At 49.0% G+C, this 23,103-nt stretch overlaps 1 protein-coding gene and 1 pseudogene across 6 annotated transcripts in view; both read right to left on the reverse strand.

Annotated features, from left to right (window-relative positions):
* Positions 1 to 8,387: 8,387 nt before the first annotated feature.
* The window catches only part of Mgat3 (beta-1,4-mannosyl-glycoprotein 4-beta-N-acetylglucosaminyltransferase), a 54,118-nt gene continuing 39,402 nt past the window's right edge, over positions 8,388 to 23,103 (reverse strand). For all 6 annotated transcript variants that reach the window (XM_085831375.1, XM_085831376.1, XM_085831374.1 and 3 more), the window contains exon 2: positions 8,388 to 12,914. In XM_085831375.1, coding sequence (XP_085687501.1) covers positions 11,297 to 12,913 — 1,617 coding nt within the window. In that variant the 5' untranslated portion in view covers position 12,914 and the 3' untranslated portion in view covers positions 8,388 to 11,296. The remainder of the gene's footprint in view (positions 12,915 to 23,103) is intronic.
* LOC110310778 (ubiquinol-cytochrome c reductase complex assembly factor 5 pseudogene) lies at positions 15,823 to 16,178 on the reverse strand (annotated as a pseudogene).

The raw sequence follows: 23,103 nt of genomic DNA on the forward strand, positions 1-23,103 counted from the left end.
TCTTGTGACCTTCCAAAAGGCTCGGGTCGCCGGGTGTGGTGGCGCACACCTTTAATCCCAGTACTCGGGAGGCAGAGGCAGGCGGATTTCTGAGTTCGAGGCCAGCCTGGTCTACAAAGTGAGTGCCAGGACAGCCAGGGCTACACAGAGAAACCCTGTCTCGAAAAACCAAAAAAAAAAAAAAAAAAAAAAAAAAAGGCTCGGGTCCTGGGGAGCATGCCCAATCTTCAGAAAGACAGGCTTCCAGGCAAGCCATGTTGGGATCAATCAAATGAGACTTATAACCCTTAAGGGCTACCATTTTGTTTTCAGACTCCATTTTGATCATCAGCTGAAATGATTTTCCCGGGGTCTAGGGGAGCTTTCCAGATGGCTAGCCAACTTTCTCCTTATTCTTATTTTGTTCCCCAAAACATAACCATGAGAGAAAAAAAAAAGACTGATTGATGAAAAATTGTAACTGTATCTTAGGACAGATGCGCATGGGCCTTGTGATGTTTCTGTTTAAATGTTTACTAAGATGAACGTTTGGGGTTGCTGTCAGCTTCTGAGTCTGTGCTGCTGTCCCTGACTGGTCAGTTTTTGCTGCCTATCTCAAACATAGATATTGCTTTTGTGGACTCTTCTTATGTCTGCTTGGGTTGTTTTGGGTTTTGGGACCCTACCAACCATTAGTTACTATTATGAGAAAAGGCTTTGCTGGTCAGTGGTGATGCATACCCTTAATCTCAACACCCAGGAGGCAGAGGCAGGCTGATCTCTGTGAGTTCAAGGCCAGCCTAATCTACAAGGTGAGTTCCAGGACAGCCAGGGCTACACAGAGAAACCCTGTCTTGAAAAACAAAAACAAAAACAAAAACAAAAGGGCTTTGCTCCTGAGTGATATTTAGCATAAGTGTCAAGTCTAAGCCACTGCAGACTGGCGACCACTGATGTTGTGGGCAAGAGGCATTCCAGGAGAGAGATGTGACCTATTGAAGACCTACTAACCTCATTGGCAAGTAGGCTTAAAAAAAAAAAGATTTATGTATATGAGTACACCATAGCTAGCTGTCTTCAGACACACCAGAAGAGGGCACTGGATCCCATTACAGGTGGTTGTGAGCCACCATGTGGTTGCTGGGAATTGAACTTAGTACCTTTGAAAGAGCAGTCAGTGTTCTTAATCGATGTGCCAAGTAGGTTTTGTGTAACAGAACCTCAGCCTCAAGGCTGGTTAGAACATTCTGGAAACAAGAGTATTAGGGGATTTGTCCTGGGACTGGGCTGGAGACAGTCCCTCCTCCTTTACTTGGGGATTCACTCCTCAGACAGCTATTGAAGTGTACCAGGATCTGTTTGTCCTCAAGTGTAGGAGACAGGCACAGAAAACAGGCCAAGTAGAAAGGCCAATGTAGATAGTACTGGAGACACCATGGAAGCCCAGAGCCTCAGCCTAGCCTGTGCTTCAGGAAGGCACAGCAGAGACAATTAACCTTGCAAAGTCTGAAGAACCTGCCACTGTGTGGCGCCTTAGAGAGCCAGAATTACGCGTAAAAGGAAGACACAAAAGCTCTGGGCCATGTAGATGGCACTCGGGAACTTACCATGGAATGGCCTCCTTAGATGACTTGAAATACTCTGGGTGGTGCCCAGGAGAAAATTCAACAGAAAAACTTGTATCAAAAGAACAGAAAGCCCCAGGGGTACCAGTGGTAGGGAGTGTCATGTGGGCAGAGTAGTAGGGTTTCTGTGTTTTTTTTTCATATGTATGCTATGGTGTGTGTGCATATGCAGATTAGAGGTTAGCTGGGCAGTGGTGGTGCACACCTTTAGTCCCAGCACTCAGTAGGCAGAGGCAGGTGGATTTCTGAGTTCACTGCCAGCCTGGTCTACAAAGTGAGTTTCAGGACAGCCAGGGCTACACAGAGAATCCCTGTCTCGAAAAAACCAAAAAAAGGAAAAAAAAAAAAAAAGAGAGACAGAGAGAGAGATTAGAGGTTGATGCGGGGTCTTTCCAACCATATTTCTTGAGGCAGGTTTCCCACGGGACCCCAGATCTTGCTTATTTACCTAGTCTAGCTCGCTTGCTCCAGGGAATTCCTGTCTCCACTTCCTGAGGATTACAGGTTGGCCACCACACCTGCCTGGCATTTACATGAATACTGGGGATTTGAATTCTGGTCTTCGTGCTTGTACAACAAGTACTTTCTCTACCCACCCCCACCAGTGAGCTTTGAGCCCTGCCCCACTTCTTCTGCTTTCCCCAGTTAAAAGAGGGAACTTTGCATAACTTATGTAAATTTGATGTAAATGTGGTTTTTATCTATTGGGCTGGGGTGGTGCACATCTTCCGTGATCTCGGGACTCAGGCAAAGGCAGGTAGATCTCTAAGTTTGAGGCCAGCCTGGTCTAAAGAGAAACCTGTCTCAATAGACAAACAAAAAGTTTCAAAAATTAAATAATTTGTGCCAAGCATGGTGGTGTAGATGTGAGTGTGTGTGGATGTGTGTGTGTGTGTTTGTGTGTTTGTGTGTGTGTGTGTGTGTGTGTGTGTGTGTTTGTGTGTGTGAGTGAGTGTGAGGGTGGGGATAGGGAGGTGTACTGTTGGTATTGGTGTTGTCTTACTATTTACCCCTGGTTGTCCCTGAACTCAATGTGTAGGCCAAACTGGCCTTGAATTCACAGAGATCTGCCTGCTTTTCTCTCTGCCTCCTGAGTGCTGGGATGAAAGGTGTGTAATGCCGTATCTGAGTGCTTCTTTTTTTCTTTGGTTGTAGGTTTTTTGTTTGGTTGTTTTGGGGGTTTTGTTTTGTTTTTGTTTTAGACTGAGTCACACGCAGTCCAAGCTGGCCTCATACTCCTCATACTGTTGAGTCATATCTGTCCCAGGCACATAAAAGCCATTCCAAAACATTCCAAAAGAGTAGCTACTGGTGTGTGTGTGTGTGTGTGTGTGTGTGTGTGTGTGTACCTCAGGATACCTCCCCAGATCCAGCTGATGGCACTGGATAAATGAGTGGTCAAGACCAGGATGGAGAGGACAGGAAAATAATCTCAGATGGAAGCTGAGTTCCACACTGGCCCTGCCGCATCTCAGGAGACCTCGATGCCTTGGGACCCTTCCAACAGGCAGCTGACCAGTGAGCTGGGCGCTGAGTAGGGAGGGCTCCCTGGAGAGGCGCAACCAGCCCTACTTGTTGGGGATTGAGATCCACAGGCAGAGCAGACAGATCTCTAGGAAGATAATAAGGTCAGCAGGACAATGAAGAAGCGGGAAGAGGCAAAGAAAAACAGATGAGTCACAGGGGCGAAGGGAAGAAGCCCAGGGAGGAGATGCATGACCCATGTGTCACGTATACCACATCGAAGGAGGGGGAGGGGCGCAGGGGATTTTTAAACCTCCACAAAGCTCAGACTCTGCTGCCAGGTGCACGCACACACACAACTGCCCACCGCAGCTAGAGACCTGTAATACACACACCCCATCTGACAGATGAGCATCCAGGAGCCGGACGTGAGGGAGGGAGGGCTGCTAGGTGCTGAGGAGACCGGACATAGACAGCTGAGGTGCCAAGGGTGACATCTTGTCCTCTTTCTTTCAGAAAACTATCTGTTCTCTTCCTTGACTAGTAAAGGCTCAACTCTGACTTTCCTAAGCGTCTAAACTGATCTGAGATTCCACCCAAGTCATCCAGATCTGCTCAGGATGGTCAACAGACCTAACGGAAGCCAACAAGATCCAAGCCCAAGAGTTTATTTTGTTTGGGGGTTTTGGTTTTTCAAGACAAGGTTTCTCCGTGTAGTCCTAGCTGTCCTGAAACTCTGTCAAGCAGGCTGGCCTCAAACTCAGAAATCCACCTGCCTCTGCCTCTCGGGTGCTGGGATTAAAGGTGTGCATCACCATGCCTGGCTCAGAAAAATTTTAAAGATTTTCATTTGTATTGATTTTTCAAAACAGGGTTTCTCCTGTAGTCCTGGCTCTCCTGGAACTCTCTGCAGACCAGGTTGGCTTCAAACTCGGATCCCAAGAGATGCTCCTGCCTCTGTCTCCTGAGAGCTGGGACTAAAGGCACACATCACCACCACCTGGCCAAGATTTTTCTTTCTTAATCTTATGAGTATTTTGTCTGTGTCTAAGTAAGGACACTGCAAACTTGTACTGGTGCCCACAGAGGCCAGAAGAGAGCTCTAGGTCCCCTGAAACTGGAGTTACACATGGCTGTGGTAACTTGTGGGTGCTGAATATCAAACCCATGTCCCCTGAGAAAGCAACCTTTGTTAAGCTCTGAGCAGTCTCTCTAGGCCCACTGACTTTACTTTGAGAAAGATCTAGTAAGTAACGAAATCTTGGCTAACCTGTAACTTTGTATGTAGGACCAGGATGGTCTCGAACTTGTAACAGTGTTCCTACCTCTGTCTCTCAAATGCTGAGATTACGGAAGCACACCACCATGCCCAGCTCAAGCACAAGACTGTGTGCCTGCACAGATGTGCACACAAGCAGATGTGCACTGGTTCACATGTGCGTGTAGAGGCTAAGGTCGATGTCCGGTGTCATCTTCAGTCACTCCTCTACCTTGTTTTTAATTTATTTTTTTATGTATATGAGTACACTGTCGCTGTCTTCAGACACACCAGAAGAAGGCATCAGATCCCATTACAGATGGTTGTGAGCCACCATGTGGTTGCTGGGAATTGAACTCAGGACCTCTGGAAGAGCAGTCAGTGCTCTTAACTACTGAGCCACCTCACCAGCCCTCCACCTTATTTATTTATTCATATTTGAGACAGGGTGTCTCACTGAAGCTGGAGTTCACCCATTAGCTCAACTGCCTGGCCAGCAAACTCCAGGGACCCGTCTGCCTTCCCAGTCCTAGGGATGCTAGATATGTGCTACTGAGCCTAGCTTGTTTGTTTGTTTCTGTGACCCTGATCCCTGGACTCCAGGTACTTTTCCAACCAAGCCATCTTCCAAGTCTCCAGGCGCAGGGCTGTTAGGGAAAAGACCCTTTTTCTTCTGTGCCGAGTCTGAAGAAAAGAGAAAGTGAAGCTGGGAGCAACCATCTCAGAAGCTCGAAGACTCACAAAGTAGAGGCCGGTGAGCTACGGGGCTGGATGGCATGGCACTGACAAATGACCGGTACGTCAAGCTGCGAGGTCACCAACACCACCTGAAGCTTGACTGTCAGCAAGCCAGCAAGTTCCTTCTCTGCCTTGGTAGTTAGCGTTGGTTTTCTTGTCATTAAAAACAAATGTATCAGTTGCTTACAAGTCTGATGGAACTCAGTCTAATTAAAGCACCTCAAAGCTCAGTTGGGCTTAAAGTGAGCTCAAGAGAATGGATCAGGGTGCAGCTTGGGCTTGCCTGTGCAGGTTTTTTTTTTTGGGGGGGGGGAATGGGGGGTGTTGTTGAGGGGAAAATTTAAATGACTTCCTTCATTTGTCTAAGGGGGGAGTTGATTTTTTTCAAGGCATAGTTTCTCTGTGTAATGACCCTGGCTGTACTAGAACTCACTCTGTAGACCAGGCTGGCCTTGAACTCGCAGAGATCCGCCTGCCTCTGGCTCCCTAGTGCTGGGATTAAAGGCTGATGCCACTACCCCGCTGGATGATTCACTCTGACACCAGGACAGCCTCAAACTGGTAAACAGCTTTGGCCTCTCAAGGGTTGAGATTGAAGGTGAATGACACCACACCCAGTCCCTACATTTTCTAATAGAAGGGAATTAACTTCTTGCTATAAATGACTCGCTTAGAATTTATCAGAGAAACTGAGGCTAAAGATGCTGGCAAGAGTGCCAGCCCCAGACAGGACTTTTTTTTTTTTTTTGTGGTTTTTCGAGACAGGGTTTCTCTGTGTAGCCCTGGCCTGGAGACCAGGCTGGCCTCGAACTCAGAAATCCGCCTGCCTCTGCCTCCCGAGTGCTGGGATTAAAGGCGTGTGCCACCACGCCCGGCTTTAGACAGGACTTTTTATTAACTTGTATTTCAACTATTCATTTGTTGGTGCATGGAAGGGGCTCCTAGAGAGCTTTGGGAGAGATGGATTTTCAGGATCTCAGGATTCGGCTGCCCTGAGCTCATATGTGGCTGGGAGTTGTTTTTTTTTTTTTTTTTTTTTTTTTTTTTAGTGAGTTTTTTTTTTTTTAAGTTTATTTTTATTTATTATATGTAAGTACACTGTAGCTGTCTTCAGACACTCCAGAAGAGGGCGCCAGATCTCGTTACGGATGGTTGTGAGCCACCATGTGGTTGCTGGGATTTGAACTCTGGACCTTCTGAAGAGCAGTCGGGTGCTCTTACCCACTGAGCCATCTCACCAGCCCCGAGTTGTTTGTTTTTGTTGTTATTGTTTTCATCTGGGTATGGTGATAGAAGTCTGTAATCCTAGCACTTGGGAGACAAGAGGCAGAGGGAGGTGGATCTCTGTGACTTCCAGGCCAACCTGTTTTTCAAAGAGCTCTAGGACAGCCAGGACCACCAAGTAAGATCCTGTCTCAAAGAAACCTTATTTTTCCATATATATACACATATGTGTGTGTGTGTGTGTGTGTAGGGGTGTGTGTGTGTGTGTGCATGTGTGTGTGTGTGTGTGTATGTGTGTGTGTGTGTGTGTGTGTGTGTGTGTAGGGGTGTGTATATATATGGGTGCAGAAGGGGCTATCAGGTCCCATGGAGCCTGAGTTACAAGTGTTTGTAAGTTGCCTGATGTGGGTGCTAGGAACCAAACTCTGGCCCATTATCAAGACCAGCAAGTGTTCTTAACCACCGGGCCATCTCTCCAGACCTAGAATTTATTTTTACACTTAGTTATTGTATATGTGTGTCTGTGTGGGGGTTTGTAGACATGAAGAATCCCTTAGGAAGCCTTGGACCCCACAGAGCTGTTCACACCCATTTGAGAATAATAGACATTCTCTATCAACAAGCCATGTCTCAGTCCCTTGGCAGTAGGGTTTTAATGGTGGATCTGACAGATGCCCCTGCTGGATGAAGGCTTACAGATATTAATTTCTCTCTATGGACTAAAGCACTGTATCGCCCCCATTTTTAGAGGCCAGAGACGATCAGGCAAAGGACACACCCTGACCTGGGGTCGTCATGGAGCCTGCTGGTACCCACACCGACCTAGACAGCCAGTGAGGAAGACGCAGCAAGCAGTGCTTGCTGAGATGTGGAATAGATACCCGTACTGCAGCCCTCACCTCAGCGAATCAGTGTTTGCACTTCCCTGTCTGTGTTCCTGCATGACTGTCAGCCTCTGAACTGCAGACGCTGTCCTGTGACCCTTGCCCTGGGCCCATGCCTGGCTTGGTTAGCAGCTCTAGGTATCCTCCTCTTTGTCTCTTCCTGTCTTCCTCCTCAGTCTGCAGGAAGTGCAGTCCCGCAGTGACATTAACCTCTGACCACATGAGAGCTGGAATTTACCACATGCCACACCAACATCTAAGGCGGGCATGGTCTATGTTTTCCTTTCCACATTCATCTCATCGTGGGCATGATGGAGAAAGAGATTCTTCAGCCAAGAGCTTGGCTGAAATTGCTTATTTAATAAGTCATGCCTGAAAAGATGTACTATTTGTAGCTATTGAGGATAATATGATGACAAGCCCCAACACAAGCTAGAATCCGGGAAAAACTTAGCAGTGAGTGAGTCGCTGTCGCCCTCTTCAAGCCATGCCAGCGTGTCTTCATCTTCACTTGCTGGGTTTTTCAGAACTCACCTTCCCCCTCCCCCACCCACCTCCTCCCCCACCCCCATCCCACCTCCCGATCCTAAACATCCACTCAGCTCCCGACTGTGGGCAGAGACCTGAGCAGTGCCTGATTCGGGAATCAGGCCACTGACACCCTCTGGCTTCCGGACCTGCAGTCTGGTGAGGTTGCACAGTTGTTCCACAAAGGCAGCACTTAAGAGTCTGCTCCGCCCTCTCTCAGACCATCCTTGGGACCCAGCCAGGGACAAGAGGCTCTGTGCTCCAAGGCCTTAGTGACTGCTGCAGCACCCAAGGAGAAAGATACTCATTCCCAGATAAGAGGTCATAATCTCTTCCCAGGTCCAGAACATAAGCAGCCATGTGACCGTGACCAACACTGGGTACCAGGGGTACCCAAAGGCAGAAGCATGCTATCTGATGCTGTGAGCCAAACAGTGGGAGTGGCCAGCAATGCCAGGTCTCTGGAGGGTCCTCCCACTGAACAGCCTAGTGTCTGTAATCCCATCCATAGGTGGGAAACATAAGCCTAAGGTGACCACACCCCCAAGTGAAGGGACTGTGTACAGACCTTATGAGGGCCTTGTGCCTCACAGGTCCAGATCTGTCAGCAAGACCAGCGTTTTCTAGTCCTATCCATCTCTGCCCTGGGACATCCACAAACTGGCCACACACAGCACACACGCCCTCCAGACTTCTCAGCTGTTTTATTATTAATATTATCTTCTCCTTTAAGCATCCCTTTAAGGGTGAAATGAAATTCAACCATTTACAGAGAAAATGATTTCAGAATGTACATATTGATTTTCATTTACAAAAAAAATAATACTATTATTATTATTATTGGTGTCCTTAAATTACACATTTCCCAGGGCCCTTCCTCCTGCTTGGGTGAGTCCTATCTTCCCACCCTGAATCTTACCTTTGTTTCCAAAGCTTCAACAAGCTTGTCCCTTTTAACCACTGTGACCCCTGGGTGAATGAGGCCAGCTGGACGCCAGTATAGGCTTCCTTGGGTCTAGAGGTCCCAGGCCAGTGGTTCCTGGAGAATGTGCCCACATTCACATTCAATTCGGTTTCTCTTCATATTGGGGGAATGGTCCTGGGTCCCCTGCCCCTCAACTTCCCAGTGTATGCTGTGGTTATATGTGAAACTCTTTAGCTCCCACCTCTTGAGGGTGGTCTCTCAGCCCATGGCCAGGCCTCTTCCTGCCTAGTTGAAACTATTGTACTATCTGAGAAGGAAGGCCAGCCCAGCAGACCTGTGCTTTCCCAGGGTCCTTCTCCCTCCCTGAATTGGTCACTTGTGGGCAGGAGCCCTGAAATACCTAGAACAGGATATCAGTGAAGCAGCTGAGGGTACCAAGAGTGTGGGGTAAGGATTTCATTCAAGGGGGTAGGTATCACAGAAGCATCCACAGACATCTCAGGAGAGAGCCCTGGCTCAGATGGACCCATCAGTCCCTGGGATGCCCTGACTTCTGTGACCACCTCTCAGTCCCTAGAGGAACTAGAGAGGAAGGCTCTTTGAAGGAGAGGTTCCATGGAGGGTGTTCCTCAATGGGAGGAGAGAAGCCATAGAGCCCTTCATGCCTGTTTGTCAGAGCAGCCACCACGTGGCAAACTACTCCAGACAGAGCTACATCCAAGAGATGCTGAGGTGGCAGGAGAAGGATGTAGAGAGCCAAGAGGGGCTGAGGGAGTGGTGGGCTCTCAGCTGCATATCCATATAGCTAGGAAGATTCCATTCCTCAGACTGAAAAACAGACAGACAGACAGACCCTGTACTCCCTTCTAGTCTTGCTTTCAAGGTTCCCCCAAGGACTTCCTGTATCGGGCATCTCGTGGAGCCATAGGAGATGAGACTATAAGATCCAGGTCCTAAGGAAGAGGACAGCCAAGCTTAGGCTCCTACACCCACACGTGAGTATCATCTTTGTACAGGGACACATGGATACAGACATGTACAATACACACCAAGCATGCACCCATGCCCATAAATATACATACACGCACAAACACGGACCATTCCACAGGTAGCCCTGCATACTGGCATCAAGGGAAGGTCAAGGGCCTCAGGAAGAGGCACCCATTCTTCCCATACACCTGCAAGTCCCCACTGTAACTCAACCCCAGGGCAGATAGGAAGAGAGCAGGGTAATGAGCAATCACTTGTACCCTTCCTTAAGGGTGCCGCTAGTAATACAGAACTCTCAAATGGAGGCAGGCATATGGCAGTCCTGCTCAAAACTACATTTCCCAGTTTTCCTTGCAACTACCTATAGCCATGCAGCTAAGTCCAGACCAGTAAGACACTATCAGAAGCAACAGACACATCTGACTCCTGCCCTTCACAGGGAAGAGTCCACACTTCCTCCTCTTATCATGCGAGCAGGTGCAGCCCCTCTATCCAGACCTGGAAGCTGTATGTGAAGCTAAGCTGACTGTCTAACAGGCTTTGGACCATCTCTTCCTGGACTATTTACTTAGTAACAAGCTGGTCTTATTTGAATTGCTTGCTGGTTGCCAAGGGACTTCTACAGCAGCTTAGCATCTTCTGAAATACATCCTGTACCCCCCACCCACAAGGCAAATTTAAGAGGGATGGGTTGATATACCACTGACCTTAATGTTCTTTCTTGGACCCAGGAGAACCTTGTGGTCCCTTCCTGGCCCCTAGCCTGCTCTTATGGGCGTGGGGGTGGAGTGGCACAGAACTGGGATGCTGTAATATGGGACTGGATGCCGGCAGAGAGTGATAGGGAGGGAGAGAGGCGTGGAGAGGCCTCTGTCAGTCTCCTTCTCTTGTCTCACCTACTATACTGGCTGTCCTTATGGTCTCCAGCTCCTGTCCCACCCCAAAAACTAGACTCCTAGAGTCCTTTGCAAGTGGCTCCCACAAGACAGCAAGAGGAAAAGTGAGAATAGCTGTCAAGGGTACATTTGGGACCAGAGGAAGAGTTCACATCACCCCCAGCATGCCTTCTTACAGAGGCAATGGGACTGACGGCCCATCCTCCCAGCCCTGCGGGACCTCATTCCTTGGGTCCAGCATGTCTGAGGAAGCTGCCAAGTGCGCTCTCTCCAGGGTACCTTCCGGTGCTTCCCTAGCTTCTTGGCCCACATCAAGAGCAAATACAGTTTCTAGTCCCTCCCTACTGTCTCTTCTTGCTCCTGGACCCAAATGCATTCATTTACAAGATTCTGGGAACCCCTGGCATGGTATACCTCCTTGTCCTGTAATGGACAACAGTCCCAGGTGTCAACGGTGGGCTTCTCTTTAACTAGACTGAAGTTCCATAGCACTCCCAGTCCCAGAACACCACCTTATGCCCTCCAGGAACACCTCTTTCCCACAGCACTCTTGGGAATAAAAATGCTGCATAGATGTCTGGGCTTGCTCTTCTCTACTAGAAAATAATTTTTTTCTGTTTTAGGGTGAAAGGCCTGACCCTTAATTCTAGAGGCCTGAGCACAGAGGACCATCCATCTACAAGGACTCCTGGTTCTCTCAAGAGCCCCGGGATAACGAGGAGGCCAAAGATAGCACTGGCTTAGCCATTATTTCAGCCTACCCAGCCCAGTGAAATTGCACAGCCCTAGCCCTCCACTGTATCCAACTTGCCCCTGACAGCAGATGGCCTTCCATCTGAGCCCTGGTTCCGGCGCCCACCCTCTACATTGCTCTTGGGCTCCCGGTAGGGATTTTCCAGCAAGTAGCGGAACTGGTCATAGTTCTTGAGCAGGTATTTAGGAGCATACATGTGCTCACTGGGGTCCGCAGGAGGGTACTCCTGCTGCGTGCCGTCGAACCATCCCCCAGTGCGGATCAAGCTGCGGATGTAATTGAGGTCCCTCTTGTCCTCATAGTCACCCCAGCGGGGGAAGTCGCCATTCTGGGCCGACACGAGTTTAAAGTAGATGCCCTCGGGTGTGAAGCACCAGGAGCAATGCCAGCCCGCGAAGTGCAGGGGGCTGCCGAGAGACCACTGCACTAGGATGTGGCCGGTGCGGTTCTCATACTGCCGGAAGTTGGGCATGGTGTAGTACTGGCGGCGGCGCAGGCGGATGCCATCCAGCCCATACACGGTCTGCAGCATGTCCATGGTGCAGCCTGACACCACCTCCAGTGTGCCCGGCTGTTTCCAGAAGAAACCATACAGGGACTTCCGCATGTGGAAGGCGAAGGGCTCTGTCCAGCCATCGTAGAGTTTGAGGAACAGCACACCATCACGCGCAGGGATCTCGTCCGCATCGTCGATGATAAAGACGTCATCGGGCCGCAGGTTGCGCAGGCGGGAGACGCCATCCTGGGTGAGGAAGGTGCGCAGGTAGTCATCCGCAATCCAGCCGTCCTGACGGCCACCAGGTGGGAAGTGGTCCAGGAAGACATAGAGCACCTTGTGGCGGATGTACTCGAAGGTGCCATTGGTCAGCATCTCTCGGAACTTGAGCGGCCGAGGCTCCCCGTAGGCGGTAAAATTAGATTCGCAGACCACGAAGGCGTCCACGACATCTCCCAGCTCATGGAAGCGCACATCCAGCAGGTCGAACTCGTGGTTGATGTTGATGGCGTTGATAACCCGCCTCGGCACCTCCCTGGGTACCAGGCGTTCCTTGGTGGGCAGGTTGGAATACTGCACCACCGTGGGCACCCCGCAGCTGGGCCCGTGCCAGCCTGGCAGACACACACACTCAACCCACTTGCGCCTAGTACCCCGGCTGCCCAGGCGCTCCCGCGTACTCAACACGTGCCTCGTGGGCCTCCGAGCAGGACCCCGGGCTGAGGAGCCCTCAGCCACTTCGGGCTTCTCCTCTGTCCGCCCTGGCGAAGGTTTCTCCAGCATCCTGGTACCTGGTTTGAAGCACACACCACCAGCTTTGGTGCGCACAAAATACTCCGTGGTGTCCTCCGGCAACACGAAGTCCACCCGGTGCAGTTCCTCTGTGGCCTTGCTCGGGGACAGTGGCTGGAGCAGGGGAGAGTGGGAGTAGAGGGGTGTCCGCAATAGGTCGGGGCCACCCGGCTCCGGACTGGCCTGGGGAGTGACAGGGGCATTGTTCCAGAAGAAGCTGGATACGAGGTTAGGGCTGAGGGAGGCCAGTTCTCTCGGGAAGGTGACATAGGATAAGGTCTTAAAGAAGTGCAGGAAGGATATGAGGCACAGGCCAGCCATACAGAACATGAGAAAGAGCTTGTAGCGTCTCATCTTCATCCTGCAGGAGATGGAGAGAACAAGAAGTCAGGGAGGGCAGCCTGAGGATCCTGCCCTAAGAAGGGGACTTGAGAGGAGTTCTAGCTGCAGTCGCCTGTGAGAATGTCCTGCACTAAGTTCCCACTGCCCTGAGACCCACCACACATCACCTCTCTGCAGTCTGTTCCTCCACCAGAAGCCACACACTGCTCATCAGGACTAGGCTTGGTTCCTAGAGCAAAATGTAGCCAGGGGGAGACTGTCCTAGAGGGGTGTCAGGCTCCAGTGGGTAGAGGATGGGGTATGGAGCATCTGCCAAGTGCCCAGGGGCTTGCAGATGCCCTGTCCTGGGCTACTGTTCCTTTTCTAATTTTCCTTCTCTTTCTCCTTTTTTTGTTTTGTTTTTTGAGACAGGGTTTCTCTGTGTAGCCCTGGCTGTCCTGGAACTCACTTTGTAGATCAGGCTGGCCTCAAACTCAGAAATCCGCCTGCCTCTGCCTCCCAAGTGCTGGGATTAAAGGCATGCGCCACCATGCCCAGCTTCCTTCTCTCTCTCTCTCCTCTCTCTCTCCTCTCTCTCTCTCCTCTCTCTCTCTCTCTCTCTCTCTCTCTCTCTCTCTCTCTCTCTCTCTCTCTCTCTGAAGGAACCACCCAAACCTTCCTCATGCATTTTCATAGAAAAATGCTGAGAGACTAAGAGTTTTAAGTACCTCGTTTTGGGATTTAAGGACCACCAACTCATCAAGGTAAGAAATCAGGCCAAGGACTGCTGAGATGGCTCAGTGGGTAAGAGCACTGACTGCTCTTCTGAAGGTCCTGAGTTCAAATCCTAGCAACCACATGATGGCTCAAAATGAGCTGTAATGAGATCTGAAGCTCTCTTCTGGTGCATCTGAAGACAGCTACAGTGTACTTATGTATAATAATATTTATAATAATAAATAAATCTTTGGGCCGGAGCAAGTGGGGTTGACCAGAGTGAGCAGAGGTCCTAAATTCAATTCCCAACAATCACATGAAGGCTCACAACCATCTGTACAGCTACAGTGTACTCATATACATAAAATAAAATTAAATCTTAAAAAAAAAAAAATCAGGCCAAACTCTAAAGGTAGAAAAGTGTGTTCACTAAGCTGCCAACCCCTTTCCCCCCATCCTGGGATGGCCTCCTAATTTTATTATTTTGTCTCTAACAAGGAAGGTCCCCTCAGACCTCCTACCTTTAATGTCTGTGTATCCCAGACACTAAATTGGTTACCAGAGACCTGTCAATACGGGCTGGAGAGATGATTCCGAGGCTATGAGCACTAGCTGCTTTTTTAGAGGACCCAGGTTCAAGTCTAGCACACATGAAACTTTAACTCTAGCTAAAACATACATGCAGGCAAAACACCAATGCACATAGAATATATATATATATATATACATACATACATATATATATATTCATATATATATATATATATATATTTGTTTTTTTTGTTTTTTTGTTTTTTTTTTTTTTTTGAGACAGGGTTTCTCTGTATAGCCCTGGCTGTCCTGGAACTCACTCTGTAGACCAGGCTGGCCCCAAACTTAGAAATCCACCTCTGCCTCCCAAGTGCTGGGATTAAAGGTGTGCGCCACTATGCCCGGCAGAATATTAAAAAAAAAAAAACCATTGGGGGGGTGCCTGTAAAGAGGTTTTACACTCCTCCCCCCTTTAAGACAAGGTCTCTATTATTAACCCTGGCTGTCCTGGAGCTAGCGATGTCGACCAAGATGGCCTCAAACTCACAGAGATCCGCCTGCCTCTCCGTCCAAGGGCTGGGGATTAAAGGCTTTTCTGCACTACAGCACCCAGCCCTACCAGTGTTAAACTGAAATTGGGTCAGAGCTCATTTCTCCTCTCTAGATGCAGAGAGATCCCCAACTGAGGACAGCTACTCTGAGCTCAGAGTATGGAATTCCTTCCTTTGCTCCTTTATTTTGTTAACTGGGGCCTACCAATCTGCTTTCTCCAAAAGTAAGGGTTTCAAAGTCCATATTTAATCTGCCTCCCAGTGCTGGGATCAAAGGCATGTGCAGCTGCTGCTGCCACCACCTAGCAGAGAACATGTCTTTCTATTCCACGCTCCAGCTGTCAGAGAGGACAGAAGTGAGGGACCTGGGAAAAGAACCAAAACCTCAGAGAGGAATGTTTTGCTTTTTTTCTGAGTTTCTGGAGTTTGGTCACTGGCCTTGCAAGCTCAGGCACTTTCCTACTGAGCTCCATCCTCTGCCCTGACAGGAACATTTTACGGAAAGGACAAAGATACCAAAGGCTAGGTTTCTGTCCCAGGCCCTGCCTGTACAAGCTTGTCCGCCGTCGAATACTCTGAAAGAAATACATTCTCTTCTAGGGGTGTTGTGGGGAAAAGGCATGCATGCTTGGCATGCTGGAGGCCCCAGGTGGCACCCCCAACACCAAAGTCCACCAAAATAACATAAAAAATCCAAATAAAATGGAGGTCAGTTAATAGTGACAGTGACAAGCTGGTGTCTGTTTCCTTTCTGTAGATTAATAGGAAAGAGGCTGAATGAGAGCTAGACCAACATCTCTATCCACAACCAGATACTATTTGAGAAATTAAATGGCCCCAATGAAGAACAAGGGCTTAGTTCCCACATCTGGTGAGTACAGCGATTCATTTAGCAAAACAAGGGAAATGAAAAGACTAGGCGTGTTTTGTGGAATTTAAAAGGCAAGGGAAGATCTATTTCTATTAACATGAAAGTCTTTTCAATTCATTATTGATTCAAGAAAACAACTGGATTGGACCTAGTGTCTAACGTGCTGAAATTTGTGATTGATACTAAACCAAGAACAAAGAAATCCACTCTAATTGCTCACACCCAAAACCAGTTTGCTTTTTTTTTTTTAATTCTTTTTTTTTTTTTGAAATTCATATTTACTTTATTAGCTTATGAAGATTGGTTTCTGATGTATCTTCCAGCCTTCTTTGATACTGTCTTTCTGAAGCTTTTCTACGGTAGACATCATAGAAGGTCTCCTGGCCCACGCGCACTTTAATCATGATCCACTCCATCGCTCCTCCCAGGACAAAAAAGAAGGGCAGGAATCTGTAGATGCGAATCGCTGCTTGCCGGGCACTCGCTGAAGAGCTCGCCTCACCTGGGCCCTGAAGAACATGACCGAGGCCTCCCTGTGGAGTAGGGACGGAACCAGGCAGACTGGTGTTCCCGGAGGCAGTACAAGTACCCCTGCGTGTCCCTGCGTGTCCGCGGAGTCCCGTGGACTGAGCACCAACACTTGACTGCAGCGCCACAACCCGGCCGCCTTTTTTTTTTTTTTTTTTAAATTCTTAATGACGTTGTGTATTTTGTTTAGTTTTGGTTTTTGCTGTGTTTTGGTGTTTTGTTTTGTTTGAGACAGGGTCTCTTTGTACAACTTTGACTCGAACTGCTATGTAGACCAGGCTTAGCTTTGAGCTCACAGACATCCGCCCACTTCTGCTTCCGGAGTGGTGAGATTAAAGGTCTGGGTGGACAGGCCTGCCTGGCTGTTTTAGACGAGGGTCTTGAGATTTAGCACTGCCTGTCCTGAAAACTCACAACATAGACCAGACTGCCCTTGAATTTATAGAGATCCACCTGCCTCTGCTTCCTAAGTGTTTGAGGCCAGTCTGGTGTACAGAGTGAGCTCCAGACAGTCAGGGTTACACAGAGAAATCCTGTCTCAAAAAAACCAAAATAAATAAATAAGAAAGAAAGAAAAATATGTTCCTGGCCTTTAGCAAGCTCCTAAACATTCTGAACCTGCCTTCAAACCTGGGACCTGGACATGGAGTTTCCGGCGCACAGTGGGTACACAGTGGGTGCACAGTGGGTGCACAGTAAGCACAGTAAACTTTCAGCCATTCGAATGCTCCAGGATAGAAACATCCAGCAGGATCTTCTCTTAGCTGTGTGATCAGAAGGCGCAGCCTGCTCTTTCTAGAGTCTCCCTCTCTCTTGAATCTTTATTTTGGTCTGCCTCAAATACACTGTGAAATGGGATAAACAAGCATTTTGTCTCAGGGCCTCAGTTAAGACTCTTGGCCTTTCAAGAGGTCACTGTGACCACAGTTTTTACTGATGGGAAAACAGACTTGGAAGGATGGCAAGACTTTGCCCAAAACACCATGACGGTGACTGAGTCACCGCTCGAAAATGGCGGCAGGTTCCTCAGGCAAGCCTGCCTCTCTCACTCAACTGTACAGGAGATCTAGGTACAGTTAACATTGAGGAGCACACTGGGTCCTGTTGCCATGATCCTGTCTCTGTTACCTTGTTGTGATGTACCTGCCTCTGTTACTGTGTTGCTATGATCTTGTCTCTGTTACTATGTTGCGATGTTCCTTTCTCTGTTACCTTGTTGCGATGTTCCTGCCTGTTACTGTGTTGCTATGATCTTGTCTCTGTTACTATGTTGCGATGTTCCTTTCTCTGTTACCTTGTTGCGATGTTCCTGTCTGTTACTGTGTTGCAATGTGTTGCAATGTTTCTGCCTCTGTTACCAAGCTTCTCTGAGGCTTGATGCCTCCCTTCCATCAGTTTCTGTCCTAAGTATGCTATGTGCACAGCCTCACACAATCTCCCCAACCCAAAGCAGGTACCATGTCAGTCTTGTATACATGAAGAAACTGTAGCCAAAGGAATGAGCCAATGTGTCCATTGCCACCGGGTCAGTAGGGTACTTAATTGCAAGAATCAATGATGGCTCACTTAAGCCCTTTCCACCTGCTAAGTTGAACCCAAGTGGAATGACAGAGTCCACCCAGAGAATATGTAGTGGGCAGCCAGCCACGGTCATGTGCCAACACCTAGCCAACCACTGAGAATCTTCAGGGACAAACCTTGCCCAAGGAGAGCTTACTGTCAGTGTGGGATGAAGCACTCACACAATGCTGTGCAGGATAGAGCTCTGACCTGGGAAGTAACGAAGCAGAATTAAAGGACAGATGGGTACAGGCACAGACTCATGGGCTGGCCAGACAGGCTCCCTGAGCAGTGACCTGATGGGTTAAATGACTGGATTAAGGGATACCTGGAGAACTGAGCATGTGTCACTTCTCAGCATCTAGAGAGTATTTTCAGAGGTTTGACTGGGTAGGCTGAAGGAAGAGGGTGCAACCTCTGCTCAGGGGCAGATACTATCTAATGGGAATGGGTCCAGAGGGAACAAAATGGCAGAGCCAGGGCAAGTTTCTCTCTTCTCCACCTCCCGACCTTGGGACTCCAGGGCTTAGATTAGCAGCTTCTTGAGTTCCCGTCTTTTGGCAGACCTAGAATCACACCACTCCTTTGTGCATCTGTGGCTTAAACTCAGACCAGGATACCTTGCTGGGGTCAGGGAAAACAAGAGCAGGACCTAGTCAGATCATGTAGGGTTCAAGGTCAAGGTCAGGAGTGTAGACTGGGCTGGCAAGAAGGTTCAGCAGATAAAGGAGCTTGCCACCAAACCCGACAACCCAAGCTTCATCACTGGGACCCACATGGTAGGAGAACCAACTCTGGCAAGTTATCCTCTTACTTTCATATGTGCTTTGCCTCTGCCCTCCATGATTGCCTTCCAAGGTGGTAAAGTGGTAAGGGGGGAGGGGGCGGGCTGTGGACAGAGGGCTCTGACAAGAGTGGCAGGAAACTGTCAACTCTGGGAGATACGTTGATTAACAGGATGGGAGATAGTCTGGCTTTGGGTAGCAGCCACACTGCTGTCTGCATGGACCTGGGAAGTGACCTGGGCAGGGGATTTCAGCAGCATGCCTGGAGCTCCTTGCTCTCACTTTCCTTAGATAAGAGCTCCAGGGGGCTGGTGAGGTGGCTCAGTGGGTAAGAGGACTGACTGCGCTTTCAAAGGTCCTGAGTTCAAATCCCAGCAACCACATGGTGGCTCATAAACCGCCCGGCCGACCGGAGGGAGCAGAGCTACTAAATTCAATTCCCAACAACCAGATGAAGGTTCACAAATATCTGTACAGCTACAGTGTATACTCATATAAATAAATAAATAAATAAATAAATAAATAAATCTTAAAAAAAAAAAAAAAAAAAGAGCCGGGCATGGTGGCACACGCCTTTAATCCCAGCACTCGGGAGGCAGAGGCAGGAGGATTTCTGAGTTCGAGGCCAGCCTGGTCTACAAAGTGAGTTCCAGGACAGCCAGGGCTACACAGAGAAACCCTGTCTCGAAAAACCAAAAAAAAAAAAAAAAAAAAAAAAAAAAAGAGAGAGCTCCAGATAAGGAGACACAGGTCACTGTCATACAACTGCCAGAAATGGAGGCTCTAGGGACACCGCCCCACTTCAACCTCGTTTCCCAGGATGTTCCGGACTTTAGGACCCCAAGATCTGCCCCAGGAGCTGCCTGAAAACCAAGTTCAATGGATGAAGGACTTGACTGACATCCAGAGAGATGAGCCACTGCCCTCGAGGCTCAGACAGGCAGCTCTCCGAAGACAAAGCTCTTTGGCGCCCTTCTGCAGAGACTGATCCCAGAGCTCAGAGGCTATACTTAGGTCTAACTCAAGCCAGAAAAATTCACCCGCAATTCTCCAGGGGCTTCCCAGAACTTTCTCAAGGTATTCACTGTCATTCACCCAGGTGCAGATGGCCCCATCCAACCCCCAGTTCTGTCATTTGTGCTGTGCATGGCCTTGGGCATATAGACCTGCTTCTCTGTAGCTTCACTGTCTTGTTAGGAGTTTTATAGAAGTCCACACAAAGAGCCTATGGTTGGCTTAAGTGTTCAGTCCACGCTAGCTCTCAACCTGTAATTTGTCCCCAGTTAGACTGCCTTCAGGTTAGGGGCTCACAGGAACAAACTCCAGCCCAGAGAGGTGCTATCCTATCTCAAACCAACGAGAAACAGTGTTGGGGCTCTGCTGTGGAGACCAGACAGACCCTGAGCCTGCTGAGGCAGGTGTGAGCTAGAGAATGGTACCATGTCCCAAGAGACCACAGTACCAGCTGCATCCTGCCCCTGGGACTGAACCTCCTGGCTGAATTGGTAAAAGGGCGGAGGTGAGCTACCTCCTGGACATAGGAGGCTGAGGCCAAGCCAAGGTGTCAGTAGGACAATGGCAAGTCTGATCCAGGGAGATTTCTCTCCCTCTTCTATCTCTCTAGTCCCTCCCATACACCCTTTTCCTTGGCTCTTGTTGGAAGGTGACATGGAGAAGAAATCTGACAAGATAGAGCGCTGCGACTGTGAGTCAGGTTCTCTAGATAGGCACACAGCTCAACAAGAGAGAGACAGACAGAGGATTTATTGGGCGGACTGGCTCACGTGGTTTCGGAGGTTGGTCCGTAATAGTCATGCCTCTGCCAAATAGGGGCCCTAGTGGGCAAGGTGTGTGATCCAGTCCAAGTCTGAGGGTCTCAGAACCAGGGAACCCTGGTGTGATTCCCAGTCCAAGACTGAGAGTTGGAACCACTGATGTGAACCCTGGAGTCCCAAGGCCAGAGCATGTAGAGTTGTGGGGCAGCAGTGTCCCAAATCCTGGAAGACAGGAATTTTCTCTGCTTTTTCTGTTTGCTCCAGGCCCCTATCCCATAGGACAGTGTCCCCCATGCTGAGGGTGGGGCTTTCTCCCTCACCTGTGTTTGTTAATATGGTTAGGGTATCACCCATCGCAATGACCCAGCCATGACCTCAGACTCAGGCTCAGCTGAATCTGGCCAGTACCCCTGGAGGTTGTGACAGGATTCGTGGAGCAGCAACTCTAGGACACAGCCTGACAGGTGTCACTGAGTGTCAGAGTGACAGAGTGCCTGTGGAGCTCTCCATGGTCCTGAAATGGCCTAAGCAGATCAGTATCTTAGTTGGGACCATATGTACCCTTGGCTGCCCTTGTCCTAGCTCGTGCTAACTGGCCTATGCTATAGTTCAGATTGTTCATGAGCTAAGAGTTGTTCCCCTCTATGACACCTGTTTTAGGGTTTCTATTCCTTCACAAACATCATGACCAAGAAGCAAGTTGGGGAGGAAAGGGTTTATTCGGCTTACACTTCCATGCTGCTGTTCATCACTGAAAGAAGTCAGGACTGGAACTCAAGCAGGTCAGAAAGCAGAAACTGATGCAGAACCCATGGAGAGATGTTCATTACTGGCTTGCTTCCCCTGGCTTGGTCAGCTTGCTCTCTTATAGAACCAAGATTACCAGCCCAGGGATGGTCCCACCCACAAGGGGCCCTTCCCCCTTGATCACTAATTGAGAAAATGCCCCACATCTGGATCTCATGGACACACTTCCCCAACTGAAGCTCCTTTCTCTGTGATAACTCCAGCTTGTGTCAAGTTGACACACAAAACCAACCAGTACAACACCCAATGGCCCTGCCTCCCTCCCTGTCCCTTGATGCCTGGATTTCTGGTGTTCTCAGCTCTGGACTAGCAATGAGGTCTCCCATTCTTCTAACAGAAGAAGGGACCAGATTCTACCACGGTAGAGAAATGGTCAGGCCAACAACTATAGGCAGTATTGGGGTGTGCATGAAGTGGATTAAGAAGGCAAAACCCAGCTCGGAAACACCTTCAGGAATTCTGCTTGGTCCATCTGCTCTAAAGGGTATCGGACTTTGAGCTAAGGTCTGCCCTGTGCCTACCTTCCAATCTATTCTAGGTTTGCACAAGATCTTCTAGCACTCTTCCTGCTTCTGGGAGCAGAACAGGGGTGTCTGCAAGCAATCTGCATGCCAAGCAGTTCCTGAAGCACAAGGCAGGCCTGTGGCTACCAAGGGCAAATCCATACATTGCCTGTGACCTCAAGGAGTTTCTCCTTTCATTGGTCTGTGGAAAGACCTTGAAGCCTGCCTGGGCACATGGTAGATGCTGAGTACTGGCATTCCTAGTTACTGTTAAACCGGGAATTTGGTACTGTGACTTGGCTGTGTACTCGCAGGCAAGTCTTTGCCTTTCTGAGCCTGTCTCCTTGGATGAAAATAGATTCTTTTGCAGCCCTGTAGGCGACCAGAAGAAACTATGATGTTGAAGCATTCTCTAGGGTGCCTGGTGCTGGAGGCTGCTCTGTAAATGCTCATTTTGGTGTGTCTCCTGCCAGACATTGGGACGCAGATGTCCCACTGAACACGCCTTGTTCTGGCAGGCTTTGGTAAAGGACTGGGCCAAATGGGAGCTGCTTTCCACTGGCGACTGACACCCATCACCCTGCAGGAGTGTTGGAGTGTCTCATGAGTCTTTCAAGACCTTGGGCCAGGCCTTCAGGCATCTCCAGTCTCTACTCTTAGCTCCAAAGGGCCCCTAAGTGGGAATTATGCCCAGTGTGTGGGAAGATGGCTCAGTAGACAAAGTGTTTTCTGCACAAGCATGAAGACCTAAGTCTGACCCCTGGCATCTATGTAAGGAGCTGGGCATGGCTATGTGTACCTGTAGCCCCAGAACTGTAAAGGTAGAAACAAGGTTCTCAGAGCAAGCACAACAGCCCGCATAGCCAATCAGTTAACTACACATTTTAATGAGAGACCTCATCAGAAGATGGGGGGGGGGGGGGTTGGAGAGATGGCTCAGTGGTTAAGAGCACTGACTACTCTTCCAAAGGTCCTGAGTTCAAACCCCAGAAACCACATGGTGGCTCCCAACCATCCGTAATGAGATCTGATGCCCTCTTCTGGTGTTTCTGAAGACAGCTAGAGTGTACTTACATATAACAATAAATAAATCTTTGGGCTGGAGCGAGTAGGGCTAGAGTGAGCAAAGGTCCTGAGTTTGATTCCCAACAACCACATGATGGCTCACAACCATCTGTACAGTTACAGTGTACTCATATACATAAAATAAATAAATAAATCTTTTAAAAAAGAAGAAGAAGATAAGGTGGAAAGTGACTGAAGATGTTGACATCTGGCCTCTATATGCACACATACTCAGGCATACAACACATACACCGCATATAATAAATAAAAAAGGATGCTGCCCAAACCTTCATCCCAAGCCAGTGCTCTGCCAGTGTGCCTTGGTCTTCGCTCCTCCAACCGGCAGGACATCCCTTCCAAGCCCTTTGCGCTCCTGGAAATTCTTCCCTTTTGTTAGTGCGCATCAGGTTCCTTGGAGCTTCCTTGACTAATTCCTGTTCCTATCTTGGGACTACAGCAGAGCAAGTCAGTGTCACAGGGTTCAGAAGGACATGAACACCTTCCCTGGTCTCTCAAGATACACAGGGATCAAGACC

The sequence above is a fragment of the Mus caroli genome, unplaced genomic scaffold (genome assembly GCF_978045245.1).
Source record: "Mus caroli unplaced genomic scaffold, Mus_caroli_1 scaffold_16, whole genome shotgun sequence".
NCBI classification, from domain to species: Eukaryota; Metazoa; Chordata; class Mammalia; order Rodentia; family Muridae; genus Mus; species Mus caroli.